Source organism: Argentina anserina, chromosome 5 (assembly GCF_933775445.1).
Source record: "Argentina anserina chromosome 5, drPotAnse1.1, whole genome shotgun sequence".
Classification (NCBI taxonomy): Eukaryota; Viridiplantae; Streptophyta; class Magnoliopsida; order Rosales; family Rosaceae; genus Argentina; species Argentina anserina.
This window is the reverse complement of record NC_065876.1, coordinates 2,284,104-2,309,924: the sequence shown is the minus strand read 5'-3', so window position 1 is coordinate 2,309,924 and position 25,821 is coordinate 2,284,104. Positions and strand designations below refer to the sequence as shown.

Sequence of the window (25,821 nt, the reverse complement as noted above, 5' to 3'; positions counted from 1 at the left end):
TGTTTGAGTGTAACTGAAATTGGATTTGCTTAATTAGAGGATTTAAGGCTAAGTTTAATGGAGGTTATTTACTCATTTTGGAGTTTTATTTGGTTGAAAGAAGCGATAGATTTGGTCAAGTGTGTAGACGAAGAAGAGATAATGCATAAAATGATAAAAAGGAAATTGATTTATATTTAAATAAAGAAAAAAAACAAAAACAAAAAAAGATCGACAAGATGAGATGTCTATGAAGATTCGGTAAGTCATTGCAAAGAGACATAAGACATGTGTTGCTCTCCCTTTATATAATTTTATGAACACAAACAAAGAAGAATCGGTTTTACTTGAGAAAGTTTGCTTGATCGATTCATGAATTGATGTTGTATATTCACATATTCATAATCTCTCTACTGGCCGTTTGGATAAAATCATAGTATTTCATTTCCGAAGAATAAATTCAGATACATTGCACTAAAATTTGGTAATGATCCATTTTCTTATAGAAAGACATGGAATCAGAGTTGAATGTGGGCAAGATTGCATTATCATCTTAAAAAATCTTCGGTATAAAACCAAAGAAGGAGGAGGCGACTTCTTCAAAGTCGTTGGTGGCATTTAGACCTTTCTCCATGCCTAATTTCCATCACTGTCTATTTGTGTGTAATCTGGAATGTCTCTATACGTACGGTACTTCTGTAGTCCATGATATATGGACCGTATTATACTGACCCTTGTCCAATACTGAAAACTGAAATCTGAACCCGGGAATACTCCCAACCTAGTCAGGACCTCGACATCTGTCTCTTCTCTTACCGACACACTCGCTGTTAGATCTGGTTTTGGGTTCTGAGTTCTGACCGGGGCCGATGTTGATTGGTCCACGCTTGTCTATTTCCATTTACTAGGTCAAGTCCAATTCAGCAACTTCATTACAATTCACCCTATTATATTCCATTTTAGTGCTTAGTCAGTTTTCTTTCGAGTAAGTAATTGTTATCTTGCATGCAAGAGATAATATGAGGGTGACTATTTTTCCAGTCTTGGTATAGATTAATTTACAAGATATAAGGGTTTTATGTGACCTTGATAACGTCAGCATAAATTTTCAATTTAATGCGTTGCATGCGTGCAGCGCTCATAATCTAATGTCTATATACTCTATATATTTTATGTGCATTTTAAGACACTCTCTATTCACCGTCTGATTCAGTATGTATGGTATGTAGCGCTGCATCATAGATGAATCATGAGCAAGTTGATGGCTCTAAAAATAATTGTGACAGATTCATTATTATTGATGATGTTTTGTTTTGATTTGAGGACGTCGATATTACAATGGCTTTTTGCTGGAAAAGTACAATGCGTACCAAACACACTCGTACTCTTTCCCCCCCATGTTCATAAAAATCTAAACAAGAAGGATCTTTGCTTCAATGGTGAACGAAACGAACACCCACGATGTTGACTGTGGGGGATTTATTTAAGAATCGTACGACGTGTCGTTGTGACGCCCAACAGAGCAGCATTATTGGAAGAAAGAATCTTCTTCAAAGTTTCAGATCTGGGGAGTAGCGAGCTGCGAGTGAGCTGGGTTCCGCTGGAGGAAGCCATAACGTGAAGAGATCATGCCAATTCAAAATTTGAAAAAATTGGGTTAAGAAAAGGAAGACTTCATGTTGGAAAATAGAAGAAGAAGAAGAAGTAGTAGATCACCACCGACAGGGTTTTTGAGAGGCCAACTGGTTTCCACTGCAATGCCAACCAAAACAACCCACTTCTTTTTTCACCAAGGAAAGTTTGTAGTATTCTATTCCTCTACTCTGGCCCTTTGTTTAATCTCACTCTCCATCTTCACTTTGTAGACGACGATGTGATTTCCATGATTGCTGGCTTTCCGGACAAATCACCTGTCACAGTTGGACAATGATTCAAGTAAAATCTCGTCTAATATATGTATGTGGGCCGTGTTGTGTTCGACCGGGCGTGTCGAAATATGCAACATTTTGAACTATAATTAGGAAACCGATGGTATACACCACCGTTTAATGTTTTAAATAATCGAGACAATCCTAACCGTTTATCTATTAAAATAAATCTCAGTCATTTTCATTTTCAAGAATGTGTATCAGTTTAACTTAACAGTACTTTCTCTTCACCCATGCGAACTAATGCGGCTTTGCCGCCATGCGCCGAGATTCAATTTCTCTCCTTCTCGTCTCCAACATTCATGCCTTCAATGTAAGATTGAAGCAAATTTTTACCAAAACCAAAATTGAGGCATATTGAAAATCTCAACCACTTCTTAGATTTCGCATCTTTTCCTCTTTAATTGTTCAAAACAGAGCTAATCCAATTATTTTTCTCTTTTTGTTCTTCACCACTACTTGAATTCTTCTTCTCTCTCAGCAAGATTTCTTGTTCTATCCTCGGTCAGAACAAAGACGGTGGGTGGCATCGTGGCAGCGAGAAATCACTGGGTTTGGAGGTTTGGATTCTGGGTTCAGGTCTGGGTTTACTAACAGAGACTTAACGAAGGCTTTAAAAAAGTCACGTGCCTCATCACATGATTGCTGGTGCTCACACACTGCTGAAGTATATAATACACTCTCCTTTAACTAATGGATGCATAAGGTTCATAAAAATAATTTTCAAAACTCAATTAATAATTACTCGTGTTGGATTGAATTGTGATTTATATGTTTTCAACAGTACAAGTATGAAGATGGATAACATACATTGTGTTTGTTTCCAATCTATACTTAACTTAGTCACTATACTTCGAGGCTATCCGAGTTAAGTTGACATCTAGATAATTAAATTGTACTAGATTGATTTGTCTCAACTTAAAGTTTTTTTTTGGTAAGGAAAGAAACTTCATGAATCGACCAGCCCGATTGTCTCAACTTAAGTTAAAACTTCAAAGTTGTTAAAGTGGTCAAATATTATGCTGCAATGCATAGTTAAAACGTTTTACATGCGTTGGGGATTATTTTTTGTAAGTTCAACTTGTCATACACGTGCCATAACCCTTACATTTCTATTTTTCTCTTTTCCTCGATTAAGCTTCTAACGAAAATGGAAAAAAGTCGATTACATTGCATGGGCCAATCAGTTATTGGATGGGTGTAGTAACCCAATCTTGTCAAAGTTTGGACATTGGTTATATAGTAGATTCACACTTGGGCCAAGTTAGTTGTAACCCAAACTGACTGATTTTTTTGTAATGGAAGCACTACCATGTACAGTCGTACATCAACAGTATGTCAGTACCGCTTACCCTTTCTCTGAATATGTAAGCTGGTTGACCCCAATAACTTGCTTATAAAATATACGAGCAGCCAAAATGCTAGAAGGATTTGGTTCTACTCATTCAATTCTGGTTTTTTCAGAGTCTACAACCCACGTTGGTCAAATCAGTTCAGGTGGCTTCACGTCCAATCTTCATGAAGAGAAGACCGCTTATTTATGAAGATGAGATTTAGATCCTGGTTAAACAGCCAAAATATAGATCATAACCATAGCTTAACACTAATTTATTCTTAATCAGTGACACGACTCAGTCACAGTGTCCACTTGATCACTTGCAAAGATCACTAGCTGGAATCAAGGACTGCGACGAATATATATGGTGATAAGATGAACTTAGAAACTGCATTATTTGGTTCAAACATGCAAGAACAGAAAATGACGTACGTGGAAGATCAAATTCGAACAAATAACTCGAAAAGTTGGGAGCTTATAACAAATAATTGATACATTATTGATTAGAGCTAGCTAGTTGCTTAATTGCTTATAAATGTTGAATATGTTGTTCTACAAGAGCATCATCACAATTCACACAAAAGTTGAACCATGGCGATCACCATTCGTAAAAGAACTGCGTTGTTTTCTGTCATGACTTTGGCTACAATTCTCTCTGCAGGTAAGATTCTACTGCTTCATCTTCAAAACTCTTCTAAATAAGTTTTCAAGTGTACGTGAAAGAATCCTTAATCACTTGATCTAACTTTGCCCTAACTCATGCTTTAGCGGCTTATGACGCGTTTGATCCATATGGGAGCGTAAATATCAATTGGGATGTATTGTCTTGGACTGACGATGGCTATGTGGTAAGTGTTTATAGAACGTAAAGTTTAAAAGAGTGATACAAAGCTAATTGGTTAGCTTGACGATCGATATAAAGGTTTTCGAACTAAATATTATTACTCAATACTCATGCAAACTCAGGCAGCTGTGACTATAATCAACAACCAGATGTACCGTCACATGGCAAGCCCCGGATGGAGCTTAGAATGGACATGGGCGAAGGAGAAAGTGATCTGGTCTATTGTGGGAGCTCAAGCTACCGATCAAGGAGACTGTTCCAGATTCAAAGGCAACGTACCACATTGTTGTAAGAAGACTCCAACAGTAGTAGACTTGCTTCCTGGAGTTCCTTATAATCAACAGTTCAAGAAATGCTGCAAGAGTGGCGTTTTGGCATCTATGGGACAAGACCTTTCTGGTGCAGTCTCAGCATTTCAGATCAGTGTTGGCCTTCCAGGCACTTCTTACCAAACAGTCACACCTCCAGAGATTTTTTTCTCGCTTGGTCCTGGACCTGGCTACACTTGCAGTTCTGCAACTATTGTACCATCTACAGTTTCCTTGTCACCTGATGGTCGCGTGTAACTCGAGCAATGAACGAGCTTCCTTGTTCTTTGAACAAACTCCTATGTGCATGTTTAGCTAGCTAGTTTTATAATTCTATGTGCTTTTAATTTCTGCAGTGTCATGAACTTTGACGTGCACTTACTCGCAATTCCTGGCCTCAGAGCACCCAAAATGTTGTGTCTCCATCTCATCCTTTTACAATCCCATCAGCACTCCCTGTCCATCTTGTTCTTGCGGTTGTAAGGATGTGGATAATTGTGTGTAAGCTGCCTAACGAAGTTTCAACAGTACATTTAACACTTGGTAAATATACTAATGGAAAGAACATAATGCAGGAACAATGACCTTAAGGACTCGAGCGTGGTAAATTCAAGAACCCCAGCTATAGGGATTAATACACAACCAATGCTGCAATGCACAGAACACATGTGCCCAATTCGAGTTCAATGGCATGTCAAGGCTAACTACAGAGAGTACTGGCGCGTCAAAATCGCCATCACCAATTTTAACTACGGGATGAACTATTCACAGTGGACACTTGTTGCTCAGCACCCAAATCTAGACAAACTGGCAAATGTTTCTGGTTTTCTCTATAAACCACTCGATAATTATGGCTCGATTAGTAAGCCTACAATTCTACTTATAATGATGTATTGTTTTTCTTCAATACTCCTCAACCAGCAGCCTAATCTATTTTCATGGCAGAAAATATATCAATGATCCACTGATGGAAGCAGGGCCTCATGTACATATCTACAGAGAGCTGATTATTAAGAAGGACAAGGGAACATTTACATTGGATCGTGGTTGGGCATTTCCTCAGAAAATTTTCTTTAATGGTGATGAGTGCAGGATGCCTCTTCCTGATGTATATTCTCATCTTAGTCATCTACCTAACTTTGCCTATCATGATGCAAATCCAATTTCATCTTTGACACTCGCTACTCTTATGGTTATGATTCTGCTAGCCTTTCTGTGATGGAGTAGTAAATTATGCAAGCAAGAGAATGGGTTTTCCAAGCTTCCCATGTAAAGGTGATGCAGTTAGGCTTCTCAGCTGGTTTTAGCATCTTAGAAATGTAGGGAACTGTGGTCTAGGTACTCAATTTTGTTAAACTGGGATGAAGCAAATACAATGTCAAAATCTCCAAAGACATGTTATCTAAGAAATTGTTTGGCCTCCACGTACTTGTGTGTTAACAAGTGACGACATATAAGTAGAATATACTGGTATATTCGGACATAAAAAATCTAATTAATATGGAAAATTTTAAACATATGAACATATAGTAAAATCTAACAGTGACTACTAATAGTTGGATTCTGTAAATTGGAGTCTCAGTTCAGGCCGGCTTCAGGTCAGTCATATAGTAGTTGATGTTAGACTACTAATATATAAACGTCAGACCAAATACATAAATAGGGGAAACTCTGAAGATGTCAACCCTGCAACAGTGACTTCTGTGATGAAAACAATACTATCAAACGAATTTAAGTATAATCTGCAAAGTCAATCTCTAGGTTCATTGCTTAATCACTAAAAAGTTTTGAAGTCACCTTCTTGTTCAATTTTATGTGTGCAAAACCGCCGGCAGGATCAAGAGGTCGGACTGCGCGATCAACTTTTTCCCTCACTTTTAAATTCCAGTGGAGGATCATGACATACTCTTTAGCTCCCTTCTGGGAATTAAACTGGTTTAGAATACATCATGACATAGTACATTACGCAAGAATGTTAACTCATATGCATATACATGACATGTGGAAAACCACAATCTAACTAACTACCCAACGAACTCGGGGCTTAGTCCTGCAGCCAACAAGATAGTTCTTTTTGGTTTGCTGGCTTGCTTATAAATATCCTAAGAATAGTAAGAAATATATTTCGAAATAAAAATATGTACAGAAAGATCCTAACAAACTAAACTCTAAACCTCGAGCCATGAGGATTACCAAGTGTAAAAGAAGCACATTATTTGCATCCACCATGATTTTGGCAATATTTTCATCTGCAGGTGAACTTTTGAATGAGAAGTAGTTCTTTAATTAGGCATATTGCTCGTTAACCTGTGTCGTTGCTTGGTCTAACTTGGCCTTGATCATGTTCTTAGTGGCTTATGATCCATTTGATCCCAATGGAAGCATCAATATCAAGTGGGATGTTTTGTCTTGGACTCCCGATGGCTATGTGGTGAGCACCTTAGAGCTAATCACTTAACTTCATAGTATATGCCATTTAAAATAGAAAAGGTGAATCAGATAAGAGTACATGCATGCTAGCTAGCTTACCTTGCATAACTGATTACTCAAACTCAGGCAGAAGTGTCAATAAGCAACAACCAAATGTACCGGCACATCACAAGCCCCGGATGGAGCTTAGGATGGACATGGGTGAAGAAGGAAGTGATCTGGTCCATGGTGGGAGCTAAAGTCACCGATCAAGGGGACTGTTCGAAATTCAAAGGGAACACCCCACTTTGTTGTGAGAAAACTCCAACGGTTATTGATTTGCTTCCCGGAGTTCCTTACAACCAACAGTTCACCAATTGCTGCAAGGGCGATGTTTTGACATCATTGGGACAAGACTCTTCTAGTGCCGTCTCAGCATTTCAGATCAGTGTTGGCTTTGCAGGCACTTCAAATAAAACCGTAAGGCCTCCAAAGCACTTCTTTTTTCTTGGTCCTGGACTAGGCTACACTTGTAGTGCCGCAAACATTGTGCCATCCTCGGTTACCTTGTCACCTGACGGCCGGAGTAAAACTCGAGCAATGAGTAAGTCCAGTACTACTAATCATCTTAACTGTAAGTTTCATACTAGAAAATGAGAACTTGTAGAATTCTTGCTGTCTACGATTTTGGCAGTGACATGGAGTTTGACTTGCACATACTCGCAATTGATGGCCTCTAAAAACCCAACCTGCTGTGTGTCTCTATCTTCCTTCTACAACCCCTTGATCACTCCCTGTCCATCTTGTGCTTGTGGTTGTAAGGATGCAAATCAATGCCTGTAAGTAGCGCCACCTTCTCTTCCAAGCAATTCATTGAACATCCTAATATTAAACTAACAACATATGCAGGAATGACTCTAAGGATTCAAGTCTGCTACAATCGAAAACCTCAGCTAAGGAAAATGCACCACGACTGTTACAATGCACAGAGCACAAGTGCCCGATTCGAGTTCATTGGCATGTGAAAGCTAACTACAGAGAGTATTGGCGTGTGAAAATTACCATCACCAATTTCAACTTCCTCATGAATTACACAAAATGGACACTAGTTGCACAGCACCCAAATTTCAACAAACTGGCCAATATTTCTAGCTTTCAATATAAACCACTTAACCAGTACAACCCCATAAGTAAGTCTAATTCATAATCTGCTAAATGATATAGTATATGTTTTCCTAGCTTCTTTCTTAACCAGCTTGTATTGTGTTTATTCTGCAGATGACACTGGCATGTTTTATGGGATAAAAACTGTGAATGACCTAATAAGGGAGGCTGGGCCTAAGGGTTATATCTATACAGAGTTGATTCTTAAGAAGGACAAGAAAGCATTCTCATTGGATCAAGGTTGGGCATTTCCTCTGAGGGTTTACTTCAATGGTGATGAGTGTGTGATGCCCCTTCCTGATCTATACCCATACCTACCCAACTCTGCTTCTTACAATTCATATCAATTTTCTACATCATCTTTTACACTGGCTACCATTTTGGTTTTGGTATTGCTAGTATGTTTATGATCTAGTCTGGATCATAATATACATCCAAGCGCCCATCTACTGTCTACAGGTGATGTTTGTTTGTTTGTTTGTTTTTCATATATCTTTTTAAGAGGAACAAGTCCAAGTGATGCAATTAGGTTTCTTGTAATTTTTGTAAAAGACACACTTTCGAGATTAGAGTTACCTGAACCAGTCCATCTTCAACGTCCGACGTCCGAGATATACCAGCACTGCACATACAGAAATTGAACAATCACTTTCAATACATATAATCACGATGAAAAAAAATAGAGAAACTGCAGACTTCAATTGATACGAACAAAACATTGTTAAACTAAACGTACTCGATCATACTGGAGCATCAGGACCCGATCCAAATTGAACGTCGACTGACATACTAGGGTTCCCCAGTTTTAACGGACTCGTTTTCTGCGGAAGAATAGAAAAGCTAATTCCAAACATTGAGAAGGAGGATAAAATATATAGTTAGCAGATCCATCATTATAATTGTCCAGGCCTCCAGACAAAAACCTCACACTTGAATATCTCACTGGGTATGTTAAGCACTTAAACTTGAAATCGAGTGGCAAAGTTGAAGACAATATTGATGGTGTTCTAAGCCTTTTTTGTGTGAAATTCTTGTATGCAAGACATGCAAGTCCAGTGGACACATGGCAATTTTTACGGAAACTAGCTTTCTTAATAAGTTGGTAAAACTTATACTTGAAGCAGTCCATACATTAGTCCCAACTGTGTGAAGACTTCGGCCGTTGTTGGGTTGTTGTCTTCAGAAGACCCTCCAGTGATCTCCCGCCAGCTTTAGATCATTGATTGTCACCAAAACTTGCTTCGCTTCAAGATACAGAAATACAAACATGCACCATTTCCACATATACAAATAATGAATTTAAATAAGGTGCCATGGAGAAAAAGGAGTATGAAAATGTCGAAATAAGATGAAATATCACATGAATGGTACCTAACAACCAGTAGGTGAGACATCCAGACATAGACTTTTACTCTATACCTCTCTTCTCCCTGCTTTCCTCCTTTTTAAGTACTCGCCGGAGAGTTTCTGATCCAGTGAAACTAATTCGGCCATGGAACTCAATAACCAGGACAGTCCAGCTCACAAAATCCACCTTCAGGTGGTAACATGTTGTCCTTGGCTGATGAAGATCATCACATTCCTTGCCATGTTATTTTGTGTGCTAGTATCACCTACAGGTACAATTTTTTGATAACAAATCAAACTCAAAATTGCATTTTCTCATTCTGTCACTAACGACTGCTTCCATTATTATTATTTTTTGCAGCGGCATATGATCCATTGGATCCAACCGGAAACATAACGATCAAATGGGATATCATGTCTTGGACACCAGATGGTTATGTTGTAAGTTATTACATTAGATCGTTTTGTGTCTGTTGGTTCATTTTCATACCAATCTCTCTTTACCGATGATCATATGAATTATACTAGGCTGCAGTAACCATGAACAACTTCCAAATGTACCGGCAAATCGCCAACCCCGGGTGGACTCTAGGATGGACATGGGCTAAGAAAGAAGTAATCTGGACCATGGTGGGAGCTCAGACAACAGAACAAGGAGACTGTTCAAAATTCAAAGGAAACACACCACATTGTTGCAAGAAAACTCCAACAGTTGTAGACTTGCTACCAGGTGTTCCTTACAACCAACAGTTCAGCAACTGCTGCAAAGGTGGTGTCATGGCATCTTGGGGACAGGACCCTTCAGCTTCAGTCTCGGCCTTCCAAGTGAGCGTCGGGCAAGGCGGAACTTCAAATAAAACTGTCAAGCTGCCCAAGAACTTCACCTTGCTTGGTCCAGGACCAGGGTACACTTGTGGCCCTGCAAAGGTTGTGCCCTCCACTGTCTTCCTCACAGCTGATCGTAGACGAAAGACTCAAGCACTTAGTAAGATAATCTTGCCATCTCATGCTTCTAATATCTTTGACATTGTACCATACAAAGATCTTATTCTGATAATTTATTTTACAGTGACATGGAACGTGACATGTACATATTCACAGTTTCTTGCCTCCAAGAATCCCAGCTGTTGCGTTTCATTTTCATCTTTCTACAATGAAACTGTAGTTCCATGCCCATCTTGTTCTTGTGGTTGTCACAATAAGAAAGACTGCATCAAGTAAGCCTCCCAGACTGTCCACATAGAGAAATAGGCATACATATTTACACACTTGAACTTGTATTAATGCAATTCTGGCTGCAGGGGAGACTCAAAACTACTACAGAAGGCAGGAATCAACACACCAAGAAAGGATAATGCACCGTTGTTACAATGCACACACCATATGTGCCCGATCCGAGTGCACTGGCATGTGAAGCAAAATTACAAGGACTATTGGCGCGTCAAGATGTCTGTCACAAATTTTAACTACCGGCTCAACTACACCGAGTGGACATTGGTAGCACAGCACCCTAATCTCAATAATATCACTCAAGTCTTTAGCTTTGATTACAAGCCCCTTGTTGCTTACCAGTCCATCAGTAAGTTCCTATTGTGCAGTTGGGCTATGCTTATGAATCAGCTTAATGAATCAGCTTAGTTTGATGCTTTAATACTAACATGTGAGAATTGTTGCCTGCTATGTGCAGATGACACTGGTATGTTTTATGGCATGAAGTTTTACAATGACTTGCTAATGGAAGCCGGGCCGCTGGGAAATGTGCAGTCTGAGGTGCTTATGCAGAAAGACAAGAACACATTCACATTCAAGCAGGGGTGGGCATTTCCAAGGAAGGTCTACTTTAATGGTGATGAATGCAGGCTACCTCCTCCTGACTCCTACCCATCTCTTCCAAACTCTGGTCATGTGAATTCTGTTTCAATCTTCAAAATGGCAGCATCAGTGCTTCTGATACTGTTTTGTTTATACTGATCACATTTCTACTGAACGTCGGAAACCCTGCCAAATCCAAAGGCCATTGCTGATAAGAGGTTAGTATAGACTATAGAAGATCGGTCCACTGTGATGATGCTTGTTTGAAAATGTAATTTACCGTTAAATTCTCAGAAATTAATGTCTGAAATTTTGTCATAGTATATACTATATACCAAACGGCTCCTTTTCTACATGTTCTCTCTTACAATTTTAGTCCTGAAAACTTGTTTGTTCCTAGTTTGAATATAAGAGTACAGACAAGTATATTTTCACTCAACAGGAAAAGAAAATATATAATTTAATCACTGTTATACAACACTGGTTCACTGAACAAAATCATACATGAATTTTGATTTCTTCATGAATCTTGTAATGCTAAGAACATATTCACTGTGGATATACTAAATAGTAATACAAAAGCTGAATTTAAACAAAAAAACCAGCAGTAAGAATAAGTTGTTTGTACGTATAACAGATATCAAGGCAGAATATTGTAGCGATCTGCTAAACTGAAGTGCACCTGAACCACTTGTATTGGTAGAGGTCACAGCACCAACACATTTGACCCCATCATTCGGATTTCCATAAGCTTTGATGCAAACTGAACTTGATGAAAAACTACAATTCTTTCGGAGTAACAGAGCTTACTTTGTCTAGCCATTCACTACGCATAAGCCAATAAGAATACCATAGATGCCACGAGAGTTATGACCGGACTAAGTAAGGAAACGGTTCGTCTAGGACTGGCATTTGGTAACCATGGATAAGCATCTGGAGGTGGCATGACACAGTTATCACCGTTAAAATAAACCCTTCGAGGGAAAGCCCATCCCTTTTCAAAAGTAAAAGTTGACGTATCTTTCCGAAATAGAAGCTCTGACTGTGCATTTCCAAGAGGACCAGCTTGCATGAGCAAATCATTATAAAACTTGACTCCCCACAGCATTGCAGTATCATCTGCACAATCAAAATTGCCATAGCCAATATTAATGTCAGAAAGTAAAAGCTTGCACCAGATATAATTGACAAATAGCTGGTTAACTCTAAAAACATAAACTTTGATGAAATAGGGCACCCAAAACTTACTCAAGCCAGCATAAGGTGTCAATGACTTGTAATTAAAGCTAAAAATCTTGGTCAGATTATCGAAGTTGGGATGTTGAACAACAAGATTCCAGAGAGTGTAATTCATTCTGTAATTGAAGTTTGTAACTGTCACTTTCACCCTCCAGTACTCCTTGTAATTGAGCTTCACATGCCAATGGACTCTCACTGGACACATATGGCTGGTACACTGGACCAAAGGAGAATTAGCAGTTTTCCCAGAACCTGCTACAGCTGAAGCTAAGTATGGAGAGTCTGGCCTGCAAACAAGTGCCAGCATAAGAAAAATGTAGGATCTAGTATTACAGCGAAATCTAGCAGGTGTACGTCAAGAAAGTAATGCAAACCCAAATGATATGGAGGGGACCAAGAAAAACTAGGTTCACAAACACAACAATTTTTGTCTCAGAGAACTTACTCTACGCAGCTTCCCGGATCTGTACTATTGTTCTCACAACCACATGCACAAGTCGGACAGTTTACGATGGTGTCATTATAGAAGGAGGAGAGAGAAACACAACAGGTAGGTGTCTTTTGAGCTAGGAATTGAGAGTATGTGCAAGTAATATTCCAGGTCACTGCAAAGAGAAGATGAAAGGTTAAATAAAAGTATCAAAACTAGTCTTCCACACTATAAACTCAATTGACTTGCAGCTTTATTGAACCCTTTGGATACCTAGAGTGCACCTTGAAACTACACAATTTTTCCTATCCAGAAACTATGTACTAAAATGTCAACAGATACAATATTTAGAATTTAGTGACTGCAGTCTAAATAACACCTGAAGAGTTGTGCTACCTAGGTTACCTTAAATGCCACCTAAGTCATCTCATTTAAAGCCTTTACTCTCTTTAACATTTCTGATAACACAAACGAGTTAGCATGTAGTGGAACTTACTCATGGCTTGGGTCATTCTCCTTTTATCCGCTGTTAAATATCTGGTTGGCTTGACAATCGCTGCTCGGCCACAAGAATATCCAGGCCCTGGTGCTTTCAATGTGAAGTTTTTAGGAAGTCTAACAGTCTTGTTAGTGGTCCCTGCAGCACCCACACTGATCTGGAATGAACTTACAGCATTCCCTGGGTCTTGGATCCACGACTGCATAACCCCTCCTTTGCAGCAATTTGCAATCTGCTGGTTGTAAGGAGTTCCAGGCAACAAATCCACGACTGTGGGATCCTTCTTACAGCAATGTGGTACGTTGCCTTTGTATCTTGAACAGTCTCCTTGCTCAGTGGTTTGTGCTCCCACCATGCTCCAGATTACTTCCTTCTTTGCCCATGTCCATCCTAATGTCCAACCTGGTGCTTGTATATGGCGATACTGCTGGAAGTTGAACATTGTAACAACAGCCTGCCAATCGAAACCAAATATTTCATATCAGAAAATCAAATATAATAATCTATGTGAAGCAGAACCTCAAATGTGATTAGTCAACTCTAACCTCCTCTTTAGCTCGATTCAGTCTAAAGCAAACACAAAATCACGCAGAGAGTATGAATTATCTATGTACTGGTTTCAACTTATGAAAGCTCTAGCTTAAACAGAAATTAGGAACTACAACGGACAATGAGGTCGTACTCAAACATAAATCATGCTTCAAAAGCATCTAACAAAGGCGCCAAACATAACACCAAGGAAAAGTTGGAGCTCATAAGTACTTACAACATATCCATCAGGAGTCCAACTAATGACATCCCATTTAATCGTGATATTCCCAAGTGGATCAAGCGCATCATAAGCTTCTGCACAAACATCAATCAAAACAAACCCTCAGAACATCAATCCTCAACATTTCCCAAAACGTTGACTCATTACATCCAATGATTAATACGTCAAGAAACAAATTTTCACTCAAAACAAAACTACAACTTCATTCATAGACAACTACTTTCACTTCACTGTCTCCAGACAACTACTCATTACATCAACTACTTTTACTACTTGATTAGTAAACTACTATTACTAAACGGACACAAATTTGGAACACCTATAAAGAGAAATCCAATAAGACTTTCCAAATTTAGAAAGAAATTGCACTGCAAGATTGAAAGATCAAAACTTTGATTTATGGAAACAAATTAATGGGCAAATAACTAAACCTCATCAAAGAGAAGAAGAAGAAGAGTTGCAAAGACTGTAAATTTAGAAAGAAAGGTTCAATCTGGGAAGTAGTTACCTGTAGAAGTAAAAGTGACGGAGGAGACCAAAAAGAATAGCAGAATGGTGAAGCTGCTGAGTTTAGCTATGGATCCAGTGGCTGAAAGACACTGGGACTCCATTTTGGTTGATGCAGATTAAGTCCAAACAGTGATTGATGATGCTTGTGCTCTCTCAAGCAGTCCAAGATCTCTCTGGTGCCAAGAGAACTGGAGAGAGAGAGAGAGAGAGAGAGAGAGAGAGAGATGTGGAAAATGGCCAACTGGGGTGGCTGGTTTCTTTTTCACATGGCAAGTGACTTTTAAAGGTCTCTCTAATCACTGTTTAGGTGTCTTTATAGATCCAGTTATTAATTCATCTGGAGTTTTTAGTTATATTGGATTATTGTTGCTGTTAATGTAACAGTGATACTGTAAATGACAGATATAGCCTCATATTAGTTGATTAGCAGCTAGAACTCTCTTAAGTTCCCAAGTACAATGAGGGGTGTACTTGGAAAGTCCAAAATTACATGGTATGTGTGTCATGGAAGACAAAATGAGGTAGATATAAAATTGAGTGTATTAAAGGAAGACAGCAAAAGTGTCTGGGCCACTAGGCATCCTCTTGTGTCGGTGGAGAGCAAATTCAATGGTGGCTTGTGCAATAGGAAAGAGATGTTTTTTGTCCAAATCTTGATCTCAACAACCAAGTTATAAACACAAATTGGTTGGTTCTATTCTTTGGACAATCATGCACTCTATTAATTAAAACCCAAAAGAAAGTAATATCACCACATAATCACACATATAAGTAGTGATCTTGAATTAGTTGGTGCGTATATTATATATGAGCGTGATGGATGAGTTGATGAACTAGACTAGGGAACGAACACATTGTTGATGTTATTTCTAATGATCTAAATTCTAAGCCTATCCATGCATATTGGGTTGACCTTATAGAGTCTTTTAGGGCTGTAAGTAGGCTCGAGCCGCTCGTATTTGACTCGTGTTCGGTTCGATTTTATTCCGTTCGGCTCGAACTCATAAAGTTAAATGAGCCAAATTTAAGCTCAATATTAAGTCCGACCTTGAAAATGAGCCGAGCTTGAAGAACAGCTTGGCTCGTTCGACTCGTTTAGCTCGCGATCTAGCTCGAGCTCGTTAAAAGCTCAGCTCTTTTATTAAGTTTGACTTAATAACTTTTATAATATATATAATATAATTTTATATGAGAAATAATATTAAAATGTATTATAAATAATAATTAAATGAAACTCTAATCTTATTGTACACTATATAAATAGTGTTTACTATAAGTAATAATTCGATCAGTTCCATAAATTTTTCATCACCCCAAATGACCAAACCCTAAAGAAAGAAAGAAACAATTCTCATCGTCAATTCGTCATGGAGCCACAAGCAGGTACTCTACTATTCATTTCTTCTTTAATTAAAAGAGATTTATATGATGCTATGACATCAAATTTTGAATTTTATTTTGAATTTCTTGATTTAAAAAAATTAATTTCAAATTATTCAAGCCGAACCGAGCTTGAACATGAAGGAAAATAATCAAAATTTAGCCCGGCTCGAACTCGATCGAATGAAAACGAGTTAAACATGAACAACCAAGTACTCGGCTCGGCTCGGCTCGGTCCATTTACACCCCTAGAGTCTTTTGACAACATCCAACTCTATTTTTAGTTCTTTCGATTGTTCTTCTACAATGCAAGTTCTTGCACAATGTAACCATGGGCGGATCTAGCGTATTTTTGAGGTGACTCAAGCATCCCCAAGCTCAAGACAAGGAAAAAATATTTAGTTTTTAAAATATTTTTTTTTCCTAGGATTACCCTAATCTCCATAGCCAAACATCCCCAAAATAACCAATGCTACTCATTTGCTTCTCTTCCAAACCTTACTCTTCTTCCTCAATAGCGTGTCCTCAGCCAGATATCTCTTATTCTAGAATGTCAGCTATGTTAATTACTAGCTAGTACGTTGCTTATTTATTCAAATGTGTATTTGTGTTAGATTTTGACTATGTATACCGTTTTGTCTGATATATATAATTATTATTTTTCAATGAATATAGGTGTCTATTAGACTAAAATGACAAATTTGAGTCCAAATCAAATCGATCGAAAAAAAAATTACTTCATGGTTTCTTAAGATTGATTGATCAACTGCAATCTTTAATTCAATTTCTATTGGTCATTTCTTAATCTTTCAAACCGCTACTAAAATGCTAGCTCTTGTAAATGATTCTGGATTACGATGTGCTACATGAATATTTATTTAGTTAGCTTACGTTATTTGTATATAAGCATTAGAAGAGTAAGCCGCATTACATTCATTGACTAGGTAGATCGATTTTGATTTCAATTAGTAAATTTTTTTTGCACCGTCGAGATTCTTCATTGTCTTTTTATTGTTAAGTTCAAGCATCCCCAATAATCCATTCTTGGATCCGCCACTGAATGTAACTATGTTCTTGTACTAGGATTAATAACTTTAAAAATTGGTATGTCTTAACCATTTCATTAAATTTGACTCTAGAACCATATCAATCCATCTTGTCACATGATATTTACTGTTTGTTATCTTGAAAAATAGAACGTCATCATGCTATATGATAAGTGGTGTTTCCATTATGTAGCACAAAAAGTTTGAAAGTACTCTATTTGCATTAGAGATCAATGCTATATATATCCGCAATTTTACGCATTAAATTTTTCAAAATTTTCAAAATGAAGGGATAGTTTTTCTCAGCTTTGCTCATAGTACCTTTCTTGACAATTTAGTGAAAAAATGGACCCCTAAAGGCTCAAAATGTACGCACACTCTCTCAAGCATACATTGTCGTTTGAATTAAGCAAAGGGAAACACGAAAACCAAACGACACGTCGCTGCGGAAGGATTTAGAAGCATAAAATTTGGGACAGAAGAGAGGGTTTTGCAGTGAACACTGAACACAAACAATGGAGAGCAGCTTAGAGCAGACTCTTCAAGATGCCAAGCTCTACAGAGAGCTCAACTCTCTCATTGTCGCCTATCTTCGTGACAATAATCTTCACCAGGTAACCTAAGTCTTCATTACTTTTAAGTCTTGTTCCGGTTTAAGACAATGATTCTGTTCTGGATTAGTAATCAAAGCTGTGAACTTGACCCAGCTGAGGCTTCATAAGCATTTGGGGTCTCCCAAAGTTTCATTCTTCTTAGGGTTTTTGATTTTATGTTTGCTAGAAATAAGACTGGTGGCATATTCAGTTGTTGTAAAATTGGTTTAGTATTAGTGTTAATTTCTAGTGTCAAGAAATTTTGATTGAATGTTATGGACTTTTGTTTTGACCTCTTTGTAGGCTGCAAGTGCTGTTGCTTCAGCAACAATGACGTCACTGAATGTCGAAATCCCGGCTAATAAGCTTGTTCAGCTGGTTGCTAAGGTTTGGTTTGCATTTCAAGGCCTTATTTTGAGTGTTGCATACAGTTGGTTATGCTTGGTAAGAGAATGTTGGTGGTACTAAGGTGATAACAGGGCCTTGCAGTGGAGAAAGATGAGGTGATAAGGGGGGTTTCTTCTCTTGCTAAGGATTTCAGTAAACCTTCGGGATATGGTTCAATGCCGGCTCTTCACACTCCCTCCATTGATTTTAGGTAATATCGCTGTCCTGAATGAGTTCCCTATCATTTGACTGGTTCGGAACCATTTCAAGGATTTGTAATTTTTCTATATATTACTATGTGCCCTTTTGTTATAGCTAATTAGGTGGTTAGCATAAATAACTCGTAACTCGATCTGTTTATTGTCAATGCAGTGCTGTCCAGGAAACAAAAGGCTCATCTAAGAGCTTCCCAAAGCATGAGACACGCCATCTTTCAGAGCACAAGGTACACATACATAGAAAATAGAAATATTGCATGGTATACATGTTTGTGTTGATTCAATAAGTTGAGCATGATGTTATTGGTTCTGACTGGAGGGTTAAACTTTCTAGAATATTGCCAGATGTGCAAAGTTTAGTCCTGATGGGAAATTTGTTGCTACTGGAAGTTCAGACACATCAATAAAGCTGTTTGAGGTGGTGATTCTGTTAGTTATAAGTTTGGTCATCTTTTCAACTATGGGCTGGATCTAAGTCCTAGGCAGTGATATTGTGTTACAGGTTGCAAAAGTTAAGCAAATGATGCTTCCAGAGGCAAGAGATGGTCCTGTGCGACCTGTCATACGTACATTCTATGATCACTTACAAGTAAATCAATCTTTTTTTTAATATTTCCGGTGGACAATGCTGTTCTATTGAATTTCTCTTCATTCATCCCACTGTTAAACAGTAGCTTAGAGTACGAGTCTCTTATGTTGAGCATGCCATGACTATGGAAATGAGTATTAAACAAAGAAAAGCCTTCAACTACTGTCTAATGTTATGTTTAAACAATTGCAGCCCATAAATGACTTGGATTTCCATCCTCAGAGCTCTGTTCTTATATCTGGGGCAAAAGATCACACAATAAAGTATGCACTTTTCTACTTTCTCAGATAAAGTATTGTATCCCCTTCCTATTGTCTCCTCATATATATTCATAGATAAACTATGGTTCCTGAAGTTGTATAACAGCATGTTATTTGTACTCTAATTTTGTTCTTGTTTCCAATTTGCTGTCCCTCTTCTGTCAAAAACCCTAATATTACATCATCAACTATTAGCCAACTTTTGTTGCCAATTTCAGGTTCTTTGATTATTCCAAAATGACCGCAAAGAGAGCATTCAGAGTTATCCAGGTTTCCTCACATCCGATACTATTTGAAGTATGATTCTTGGATTTATCTCCATCATTTGGAACTTAATACTAAGTTACTACAAATTTCCTCATCATGAACAGGATACACACAATGTGCGTTCGGTATCATTTCATCCTTCTGGGGAGTTTCTCTTAGCTGGTAATATGCTTTTCTTTCTTGATTGTCAAATAATAATAAAAAAATACAGCCTATGAGTTGGTAATTGGTTTTATCTGATGGTATCATATAGTGATTGGCTTTTGATAAGGTTCATGTTCATATAATCTTAGGGACTGATCATCCGATTCCACACCTATATGATATCAATACCTTCCAGTGTTACCTATCTGCAAATGCCCCAGAAGTTGATGTTAATGGAGCAATAAATCAGGTTTGGCTGACCTCATTTCCTTTTTTATTGCTTGAATGATCTGGTATTCTTGATGCACTTGATAATTCAACTTTAGAAGATAAATTAAAATAGATGTATTTGCTCATCAGATTAGGTATTCAGCCACCGGTGGTATGTATGTTACAGCATCCAAAGATGGTGCTATTCGCCTATGGGATGGTGTAACTGCCAGTTGTGTACGGTCCATAGTTGGTGCACATGGCACAGCAGAGGCAACCAGTGCAAATTTTACCAAGGATGAAAGGTATGTATTATAAATGTATCTCTGCCTGGAGGGCTGTCTTCTATGAAACAATGTTTTTGCATTTAAGTTGTTTCATGTGTTGGATGATATGACCAAATACATACATGCGTTAGCAATTTGTGGTTCTGCATGTGGTTGCATTGGAATAAGAGAGAATTTTGAGTTTAGAAAGTAAGATTTAATTGTATAGTTGAATTGACTCACTCCTGAGTTTGTAAGTCTGATCTTGGAAGCATTCATGTTCTTATTTGTGGTATGACTTAACTGCTGGCTTTCTAGGTTTGTTCTCTCATCTGGGAAGGATTCTACTGTGAAGCTTTGGGAAGTAGGCACTGGAAAATTGGTTAAACAGTATCTAGGAGCTACACATACACAATTAAGATGTCAGGTATGTTAGACAGACCTTTGGAATTATTTTCTGTTATAAACAATGATATCAGTTCTTTTCAGCATCTGTATGGTTTAAGTTCTACCCAACTCCCCTTTCTTCTGGAAAGGATATGTGTGTGCATTCATATACCAGAAAAGGCTACGTAGGTCATGTTTCTAAGTATGTATGTAAACCCTGGAAAAGAATTCTTCCTCTGTCAATTATGAGCCTTGCTCTCCTACGTACACTTGAATTTCCTTCCTCAGTTATGACCCCAGGTTCCAAGGAATCCAATTTAGACTAGATATGAATTCTGTGATATCTGTTTATATCTAATATATCCATTTCTAAGTGCTTTTTACACTTATGCAGGCCGTGTTTAATGATACTGAGGAATTTGTGCTGTCCATGGACGAACCAAGCAATGAGGTTTGTTCACTCTTCTCTATCTAACTGGAATGCTAGTGTGTAAATTTCCATTACTAAATCTAGGGTGCTTGCAGATTGTTGTCTGGGATGCTCTGACAGCAGAAGTAGTAGCAAGGTGGCCCTCCAATCATATTGGTGCTTTCCGCTGGCTCGAGCACTCACCAACTGAAGCCACATTTGTTTCCTGCGGGACTGACAGATCAATTCGGTTCTGGAAGGAAAGCCCATAAGCGTTGGAAAGCAGCCAGTGTCTTACTTAATCCGTACTGTAGATTTGGTATTTGATTCAGGATTCAATTGTGTCTGTAAAACTAGATGAATGGATAGGACCCAGAAAAGAATCAAATGTAGCCTGCAAATGCCACCCAACTATAATGATCTAGTTTGTCTTGTCAATTCAACTGTTCTTTCAGTCTTCCTGATTTCTGTACCCTGTTCATGGCTCCATTGCTGGATTCAGCTCTATGAGCATGTACTTATTGTACTATCATCTGAACACATAATCTCGGTACAACAGAATGCACCATCATGAACAAAGCAGCAAAGCAGGGTCCGATGCTACTGCCATAACTCAAAACATTAACTACGATTTTCAGAAGAAGCGAATGAAACCGTCACATATGCAAATAACATACTCAAATTCAGAAGAGTAATCAAGTAAGCATGAGAAAAGAACATGGCCTGAAACAGAAGAGAACCGTTTATTTCGAACAATAACAGTACAAAAAGTGAAACAACAAAAGCCTTGGGAAACTCGATCAAAACTGCAACATCTGTGATAGCATAAACATCAGAAGGGTCGATGCAGTCCAATTATGGGCTTCTTCACAAACAGCAGCCTCACTTGCTTAATACGCCTCCTCTTCCTCTGCACCTTCTCGCTGATCGTTTCCTTCACCTTCTCCGGCTTCTGCCACCTCTTAAAAGGCTCGTGCAGCTTATGCAGCCTCGGCCTGCGCTTCAACTCCCCCGGCTTAGCATCAGCAGCCGCTTTATCCACCCGGTAATCAGCTCCCAATTTGTCCATCATCAGCAGATAAATCTTAACCCCAGGCTCACACCCATCCTCCTTCATCTTCTTCACAAGACTCACCGCGTGATCAAACCTCCCGGCGCCACACAATGTCTTCAAAATCCTGTAGTACACCTTGTTATCCATCTTGATCCCCGTCGCCGCCTTCATCCTCTCAATCATTGCATCTCCCTCCTCCGTCCTCCCTGCCTTGTACAGCCCCCTAATCAACACCACATAAGTCCTCTCATTCGGCGCAATCTTCCCCCCGCCACCACACATCCTCTGAAACAGCTTCAAACCATCCTGCAACTTCCTAGTCTTACACAAACAGCTGATCACCACATTCCAAGTCTCCACATTTCTCGGCTGCTCCTGCGTCAGCAGCTTCACCACTCGCTCAGCTTCAAATGCATTTTCGCAAACCTTCTCCGCCGCCAATTTGACGGCTTCTCTCTCCCTCTTGATCCCGTCGAAAAACGCAACCGCCTGCGAAGTCCTGCCGGCACTAACCAGCCCGCCGAAATGCGAACCCGCCGTTTTCGGCCCGGCGAACTTCCGGCCCGCGCGAATCGCATCTTGCGCCGATTTGAAGTCCCTCCTCTGCCGGAAATAGTCGACCAAATACGACAGGGTGAGGTCGCCGTGATCGTCGATGTTATTGTCGGAGATGAGCCAGCTGTGAAACCCTAGAATTGAGCGGGGGTCGGCGTTTGGGGAGAGGCTGAGGACGGACCGGACTAGAGTGGGGGTCGGAGTGATGCCGGGGAAGGCGGACTGGAGGCGGCTGGCGACGGCGGGGGCGGGGGAGGTGGGGTCGCGGAGGAGCTCGGTGGAGAGAGATTGGGCTAATTGGGCCGGGTTTGGAGGGCGGGCGGGTCGGGTTGGGATGGAGGAGAAGGATTTAATTGATGAGGTGGTTATGGTGGGTTTATTTGGGGGAAATGGGATGTGGAGCGGTGGAGGAGAGGAGGTTGAGGTTGAGAGGTGGCGGAGCAGGAGGACTCGCCGGAGTTGCGGGGGCGGAAAGCGACGCATATTCAGAGAGAGAGAGAGATTGAGGGGTTTAGGAATTAAGGATCCGAAAGATCGAAAATGGTAACCGAGGAAATGATCGAGAGGTTTGATCCATTAATAGTGGGCGGGCTTTTATATTTTCAGGCCCATTAACAAGATGAGGCTCAACCGCCGCTCAGCTGGGCCATTTGTTTTTACTAGCTGTGAAATTTGATTTTGCTAGCTGTGAAATTTCCCACAATCATTTCTAAGTTCTTAGACGATGATGCCATGATTTGTTGTATTAAACTTGAGTTTTAAGCTACGGGACAGAATCTCCAACATAGCGTAGTTGTAATGTTATTTCAGGTTAATGAAGCAAGTTCTGCGTTGCATCAAAATCCCTAGCTATTGTCATTTCAACATTACTCTTCTTCTGTTCCCCCCCCCCCCCCCCGAGTTTTTGTTGATGCGTGTCTTTTGATGTCGTGTTTATATCTAACGCTGCGCCATCATTAAGTTGAAGAATTGCACGTACAGCGGTGATTCCTTGTTGCACATCTCTTATTTAATTTTGTGCAGATGTAACGATCCTAAAATTTTGAGTATGAAACTTAAATTTTGTAGTCATGAAAAACTCTAAAATAATTTCAATGAAATCGAAATCATTTTAAGGTCACAGCGGATCATTACTGAGTTCAAAATATAACTCAGTCCAATCGATTATTACAAACCAAATTTATAATTCGACATTATATCAAATGGAAATATAAAAATCCTCACATAAATCCACACAAATCCTCACATAATTCCACACAAATCCTCACCACAAGATAGGATAAAAACAACTTCGAGTCCTCAGAGTGGTCCGTCGATTTCCGCTAATCCACACCTGCGGAATTATCCTCTACACCATCGAATAGGTGCATCGGGATTGTAAACACAAACCCGGTAAACTTTGCAACTCGTATGAGTAAAACGGCAAATACAACTCGTATAAAAACATATACGAAAAATTCCCAAAACAACAATTATAAATGCACTCATGACTCATTAGACAACTCATCTGGTTGTCTAATAATGTGAAAATATATATGCTCATGAGAAGTTGGGCAACCCCTTTGTTTACCCAAATGCATTTATAATACGGGTACTCATGAGCGCTGGTACACCTCTGTTACCCCTCATGTAGTACGTCGCCGACATTGGACAACCACATGTTACCCAATATCAAAAATATGGGTACTCATAAGCCGATAACTCATCTGTTACCTCTTATGCAGTACCCCGGCAGACAGACTAGAGCTCTAACTGTATCGTAACTTTCGCCCGACCAAAGGCTAGGTTCCGACATGCCAACACGTCCGAAGACATAAACACGTCCGAAGACAACAACACTTCCGAAGACAAAAACGTTTTAACAAAACTCCATGTTAAAACCACATACAATAATCATCATATTATATTGTACAAATTGAATTAACATGCTCAATATATAAATCTCAACACCAACATGAACTTATTCACAATGGAAATTACGATAGTATATAATATAGCAAACTATATATATGTACATATTTACCATTTATACACATATACAATCCATTATATCAAATACATATCATAGTTCATTCATTAAACTTTCGCATATTTCTTGAATCTCCGCAAGGGTAGATTCGTCATTGTGAGATTTTACTCACCTTATAATCCTGAGCGTAATTCCACGATTCCGAATGTGAATCTTGTACTTGAAGTATCGATCACTTTGAAAAGATAAGAAGTGAATTTAGAATTGTTACGTAAAACCATAAATGCCGAAACAGTAATAATATTTTACTGTTCAACAATTTCTGGTTTGTACAAAATTAATGTTCACGGAGTACTATTCACGTATTAATGTACAAATAAATATTATTACGTATTCCTGTACTAGTACATACTGTTTACGTATTTATGTATGTATGCATACTATTTAATCGTAAATATTGTCTCAGTAAATAAAAATTATAATTTACCCTTCCGAAATTACTTTTACATTTTATAATTACCGTATGTAAAATAAATTCATATTTATTGTACGTAAATCACTTTTATATTTACCGTACGTAAAAATAAATTTTTACAAAATTACTGTTTGAAATCATTGTTCATGTGTCGCCGCATGTGACGGCGCGTGGGGTACACGCACCACCTCCAGCAACCGCGTGTGGCGCTTACGGGCCACTTACTGTGGCTGCGCGTGGGACCCACGCACCGACTCTAAAACCGGCACGTATTACGCCACCGCCGCCCCAAATCCTCTCCCTTTCCTCCCATCTTCCTTCCCACGGCCTCACACCGTGCCTAGCCTCCTCCACGCTACCCCACGCACCGCCTAAGACGGCGGTAACCTCCCCTCCTTTCCTCCTCCTCCGATCTCCTCTAAACCTCCACCAATCCATCCAAAACAACCCAAAATCATACAAACAACAATCACAACATCCAATTTAATCGAAACCTCACCTATTCCCAGTCTTGGAAGCACCAGAGCTCGTCAGAGAGCTTGGATTGGCTGTGCTTGGTTCGAGTGAGGAGCGGCGAGGCTTCACGGCGGCGAGATGGATCGCGTCTTGCTCGGAGGAGTGTGGAGTCGAGCCTGCGAGAGCGTAGGTGCCGGCGGTGCGGACCACGTCGCTTGGAGGTGTGAGATCGGCGGCAAATTTTCTCGGAGAGGGAGAAAGGCTCGGGGAGGGAGAGAGAGAAGGAGAAGGGAGGCGCGGGGTGAGGGGAGAGGGGAGAAGAGGGTTTCCGAAAATGAAAACCCTACTTCTGAAAAGTTTCCTTTTATCCCCCTCCAAAATCAGAAAATAACTTCCGTTGTTAATAACTTTTACGTACGACGTCAAATTAGAACGCGTGACATGCCTACGAACTCGTATCAACGAGCTCTACAACTTTCGTGAAGGAAGTTTTCACAAACGTGCGATGGAGTAAAAGTCGATTCTCACGTCGCGGAAATGTAACATTTTTCTAAATCACATTTCCGATATCGGTTCCGT

The 25,821-nt window shown here is 39.3% G+C and overlaps 5 protein-coding genes and 1 pseudogene across 6 annotated transcripts; 4 read left to right on the top strand and 2 right to left on the bottom strand.

The window, feature by feature from the left end:
• Positions 1 to 3,834: 3,834 nt before the first annotated feature.
• On the top strand, positions 3,835 to 5,614 carry LOC126794003 (COBRA-like protein 4; annotated as a pseudogene).
• Positions 5,615 to 6,568: 954 nt separating this feature from the next.
• On the top strand, positions 6,569 to 8,488 carry LOC126794002 (COBRA-like protein 4). Its single transcript, XM_050520646.1, has 7 exons — positions 6,569 to 6,650; positions 6,747 to 6,826; positions 6,952 to 7,408; positions 7,499 to 7,643; positions 7,714 to 7,994; positions 8,083 to 8,366; positions 8,471 to 8,488. Exons 1-7 carry the CDS (start codon positions 6,578 to 6,580, stop codon positions 8,486 to 8,488), a joined length of 1,338 nt encoding a protein of 445 aa, XP_050376603.1. The 5' UTR covers positions 6,569 to 6,577.
• Positions 8,489 to 9,454: 966 nt separating this feature from the next.
• On the top strand, positions 9,455 to 11,496 carry LOC126793502 (COBRA-like protein 4). Its single transcript, XM_050520042.1, has 6 exons — positions 9,455 to 9,587; positions 9,677 to 9,756; positions 9,844 to 10,300; positions 10,385 to 10,532; positions 10,617 to 10,894; positions 11,003 to 11,496. Exons 1-6 carry the CDS (start codon positions 9,461 to 9,463, stop codon positions 11,284 to 11,286), a joined length of 1,374 nt encoding a protein of 457 aa, XP_050375999.1. The 5' UTR covers positions 9,455 to 9,460; the 3' UTR covers positions 11,287 to 11,496.
• Positions 11,497 to 11,555: 59 nt separating this feature from the next.
• On the bottom strand, positions 11,556 to 14,792 carry LOC126793504 (protein COBRA-like). The gene is made up of 6 exons (XM_050520043.1): positions 14,576 to 14,792; positions 14,062 to 14,141; positions 13,293 to 13,749; positions 12,812 to 12,971; positions 12,376 to 12,653; positions 11,556 to 12,246 (listed from the first exon to the last, which is right to left on the bottom strand). Exons 1-6 carry the CDS (start codon positions 14,676 to 14,678, stop codon positions 11,954 to 11,956), a joined length of 1,371 nt encoding a protein of 456 aa, XP_050376000.1. The 5' UTR covers positions 14,679 to 14,792; the 3' UTR covers positions 11,556 to 11,953.
• Positions 14,793 to 17,502: 2,710 nt separating this feature from the next.
• LOC126793506 (cleavage stimulation factor subunit 50) lies at positions 17,503 to 21,180 on the top strand. Of its 2 annotated transcripts, none has more exons than XM_050520045.1 (14): positions 17,503 to 17,617; positions 17,900 to 17,983; positions 18,076 to 18,194; positions 18,356 to 18,428; positions 18,536 to 18,619; positions 18,704 to 18,790; positions 18,983 to 19,053; positions 19,269 to 19,320; positions 19,422 to 19,479; positions 19,611 to 19,711; positions 19,822 to 19,976; positions 20,256 to 20,364; positions 20,719 to 20,775; positions 20,850 to 21,180. In XM_050520045.1, the coding sequence occupies exons 1-14, from the start codon at positions 17,519 to 17,521 to the stop codon at positions 21,003 to 21,005; spliced, it is 1,305 nt and encodes a 434-aa protein (XP_050376002.1). In that variant the 5' UTR covers positions 17,503 to 17,518; the 3' UTR covers positions 21,006 to 21,180. The 2 variants fall into 2 exon arrangements, with proteins under 2 accessions (XP_050376002.1, XP_050376004.1); XM_050520047.1 differs by having other exon boundaries at positions 17,553 to 17,617; positions 18,086 to 18,194.
• A 385-nt stretch (positions 21,181 to 21,565) lies between these two features.
• LOC126794001 (pentatricopeptide repeat-containing protein PNM1, mitochondrial-like) lies at positions 21,566 to 22,825 on the bottom strand. The gene has a single exon (XM_050520645.1). The coding sequence runs from the start codon at positions 22,823 to 22,825 to the stop codon at positions 21,566 to 21,568; it is 1,260 nt and encodes a 419-aa protein (XP_050376602.1).
• Positions 22,826 to 25,821: the final 2,996 nt, after the last annotated feature.

Excerpts from the sequence above, each read along its gene's own strand:
- LOC126794002 (XM_050520646.1), top strand. The coding sequence starts at position 6,578 with ATGAGGATTACCAAGTGTAAAAGAAGCACATTATTTGCATCCACCATG. Across the intron at positions 6,827-6,951 it reads GGACTCCCGATGGCTATGTG|GCAGAAGTGTCAATAAGCAA; the intron begins GTGAGCACCTTA and ends ACTCAAACTCAG. Across the intron at positions 7,409-7,498 it reads GAGTAAAACTCGAGCAATGA|TGACATGGAGTTTGACTTGC; the intron begins GTAAGTCCAGTA and ends CGATTTTGGCAG.
- LOC126793502 (XM_050520042.1), top strand. The coding sequence starts at position 9,461 with ATGGAACTCAATAACCAGGACAGTCCAGCTCACAAAATCCACCTTCAG. Across the intron at positions 9,757-9,843 it reads GGACACCAGATGGTTATGTT|GCTGCAGTAACCATGAACAA; the intron begins GTAAGTTATTAC and ends GAATTATACTAG. Across the intron at positions 10,301-10,384 it reads ACGAAAGACTCAAGCACTTA|TGACATGGAACGTGACATGT; the intron begins GTAAGATAATCT and ends TTTATTTTACAG.
- LOC126793504 (XM_050520043.1), bottom strand. The coding sequence starts at position 14,678 with ATGGAGTCCCAGTGTCTTTCAGCCACTGGATCCATAGCTAAACTCAGC. Across the intron at positions 13,750-14,061 it reads GGACTCCTGATGGATATGTT|GCTGTTGTTACAATGTTCAA; the intron begins GTAAGTACTTAT and ends TTCGATTGGCAG. Across the intron at positions 12,972-13,292 it reads GAGAATGACCCAAGCCATGA|TGACCTGGAATATTACTTGC; the intron begins GTAAGTTCCACT and ends TTCTCTTTGCAG.
- LOC126793506 (XM_050520045.1), top strand. The coding sequence starts at position 17,519 with ATGGAGAGCAGCTTAGAGCAGACTCTTCAAGATGCCAAGCTCTACAGA. Across the intron at positions 18,429-18,535 it reads GCCATCTTTCAGAGCACAAG|AATATTGCCAGATGTGCAAA; the intron begins GTACACATACAT and ends TAAACTTTCTAG. Across the intron at positions 19,321-19,421 it reads GAGCATTCAGAGTTATCCAG|GATACACACAATGTGCGTTC; the intron begins GTTTCCTCACAT and ends CATCATGAACAG.
- LOC126794001 (XM_050520645.1), bottom strand. The coding sequence starts at position 22,825 with ATGCGTCGCTTTCCGCCCCCGCAACTCCGGCGAGTCCTCCTGCTCCGC.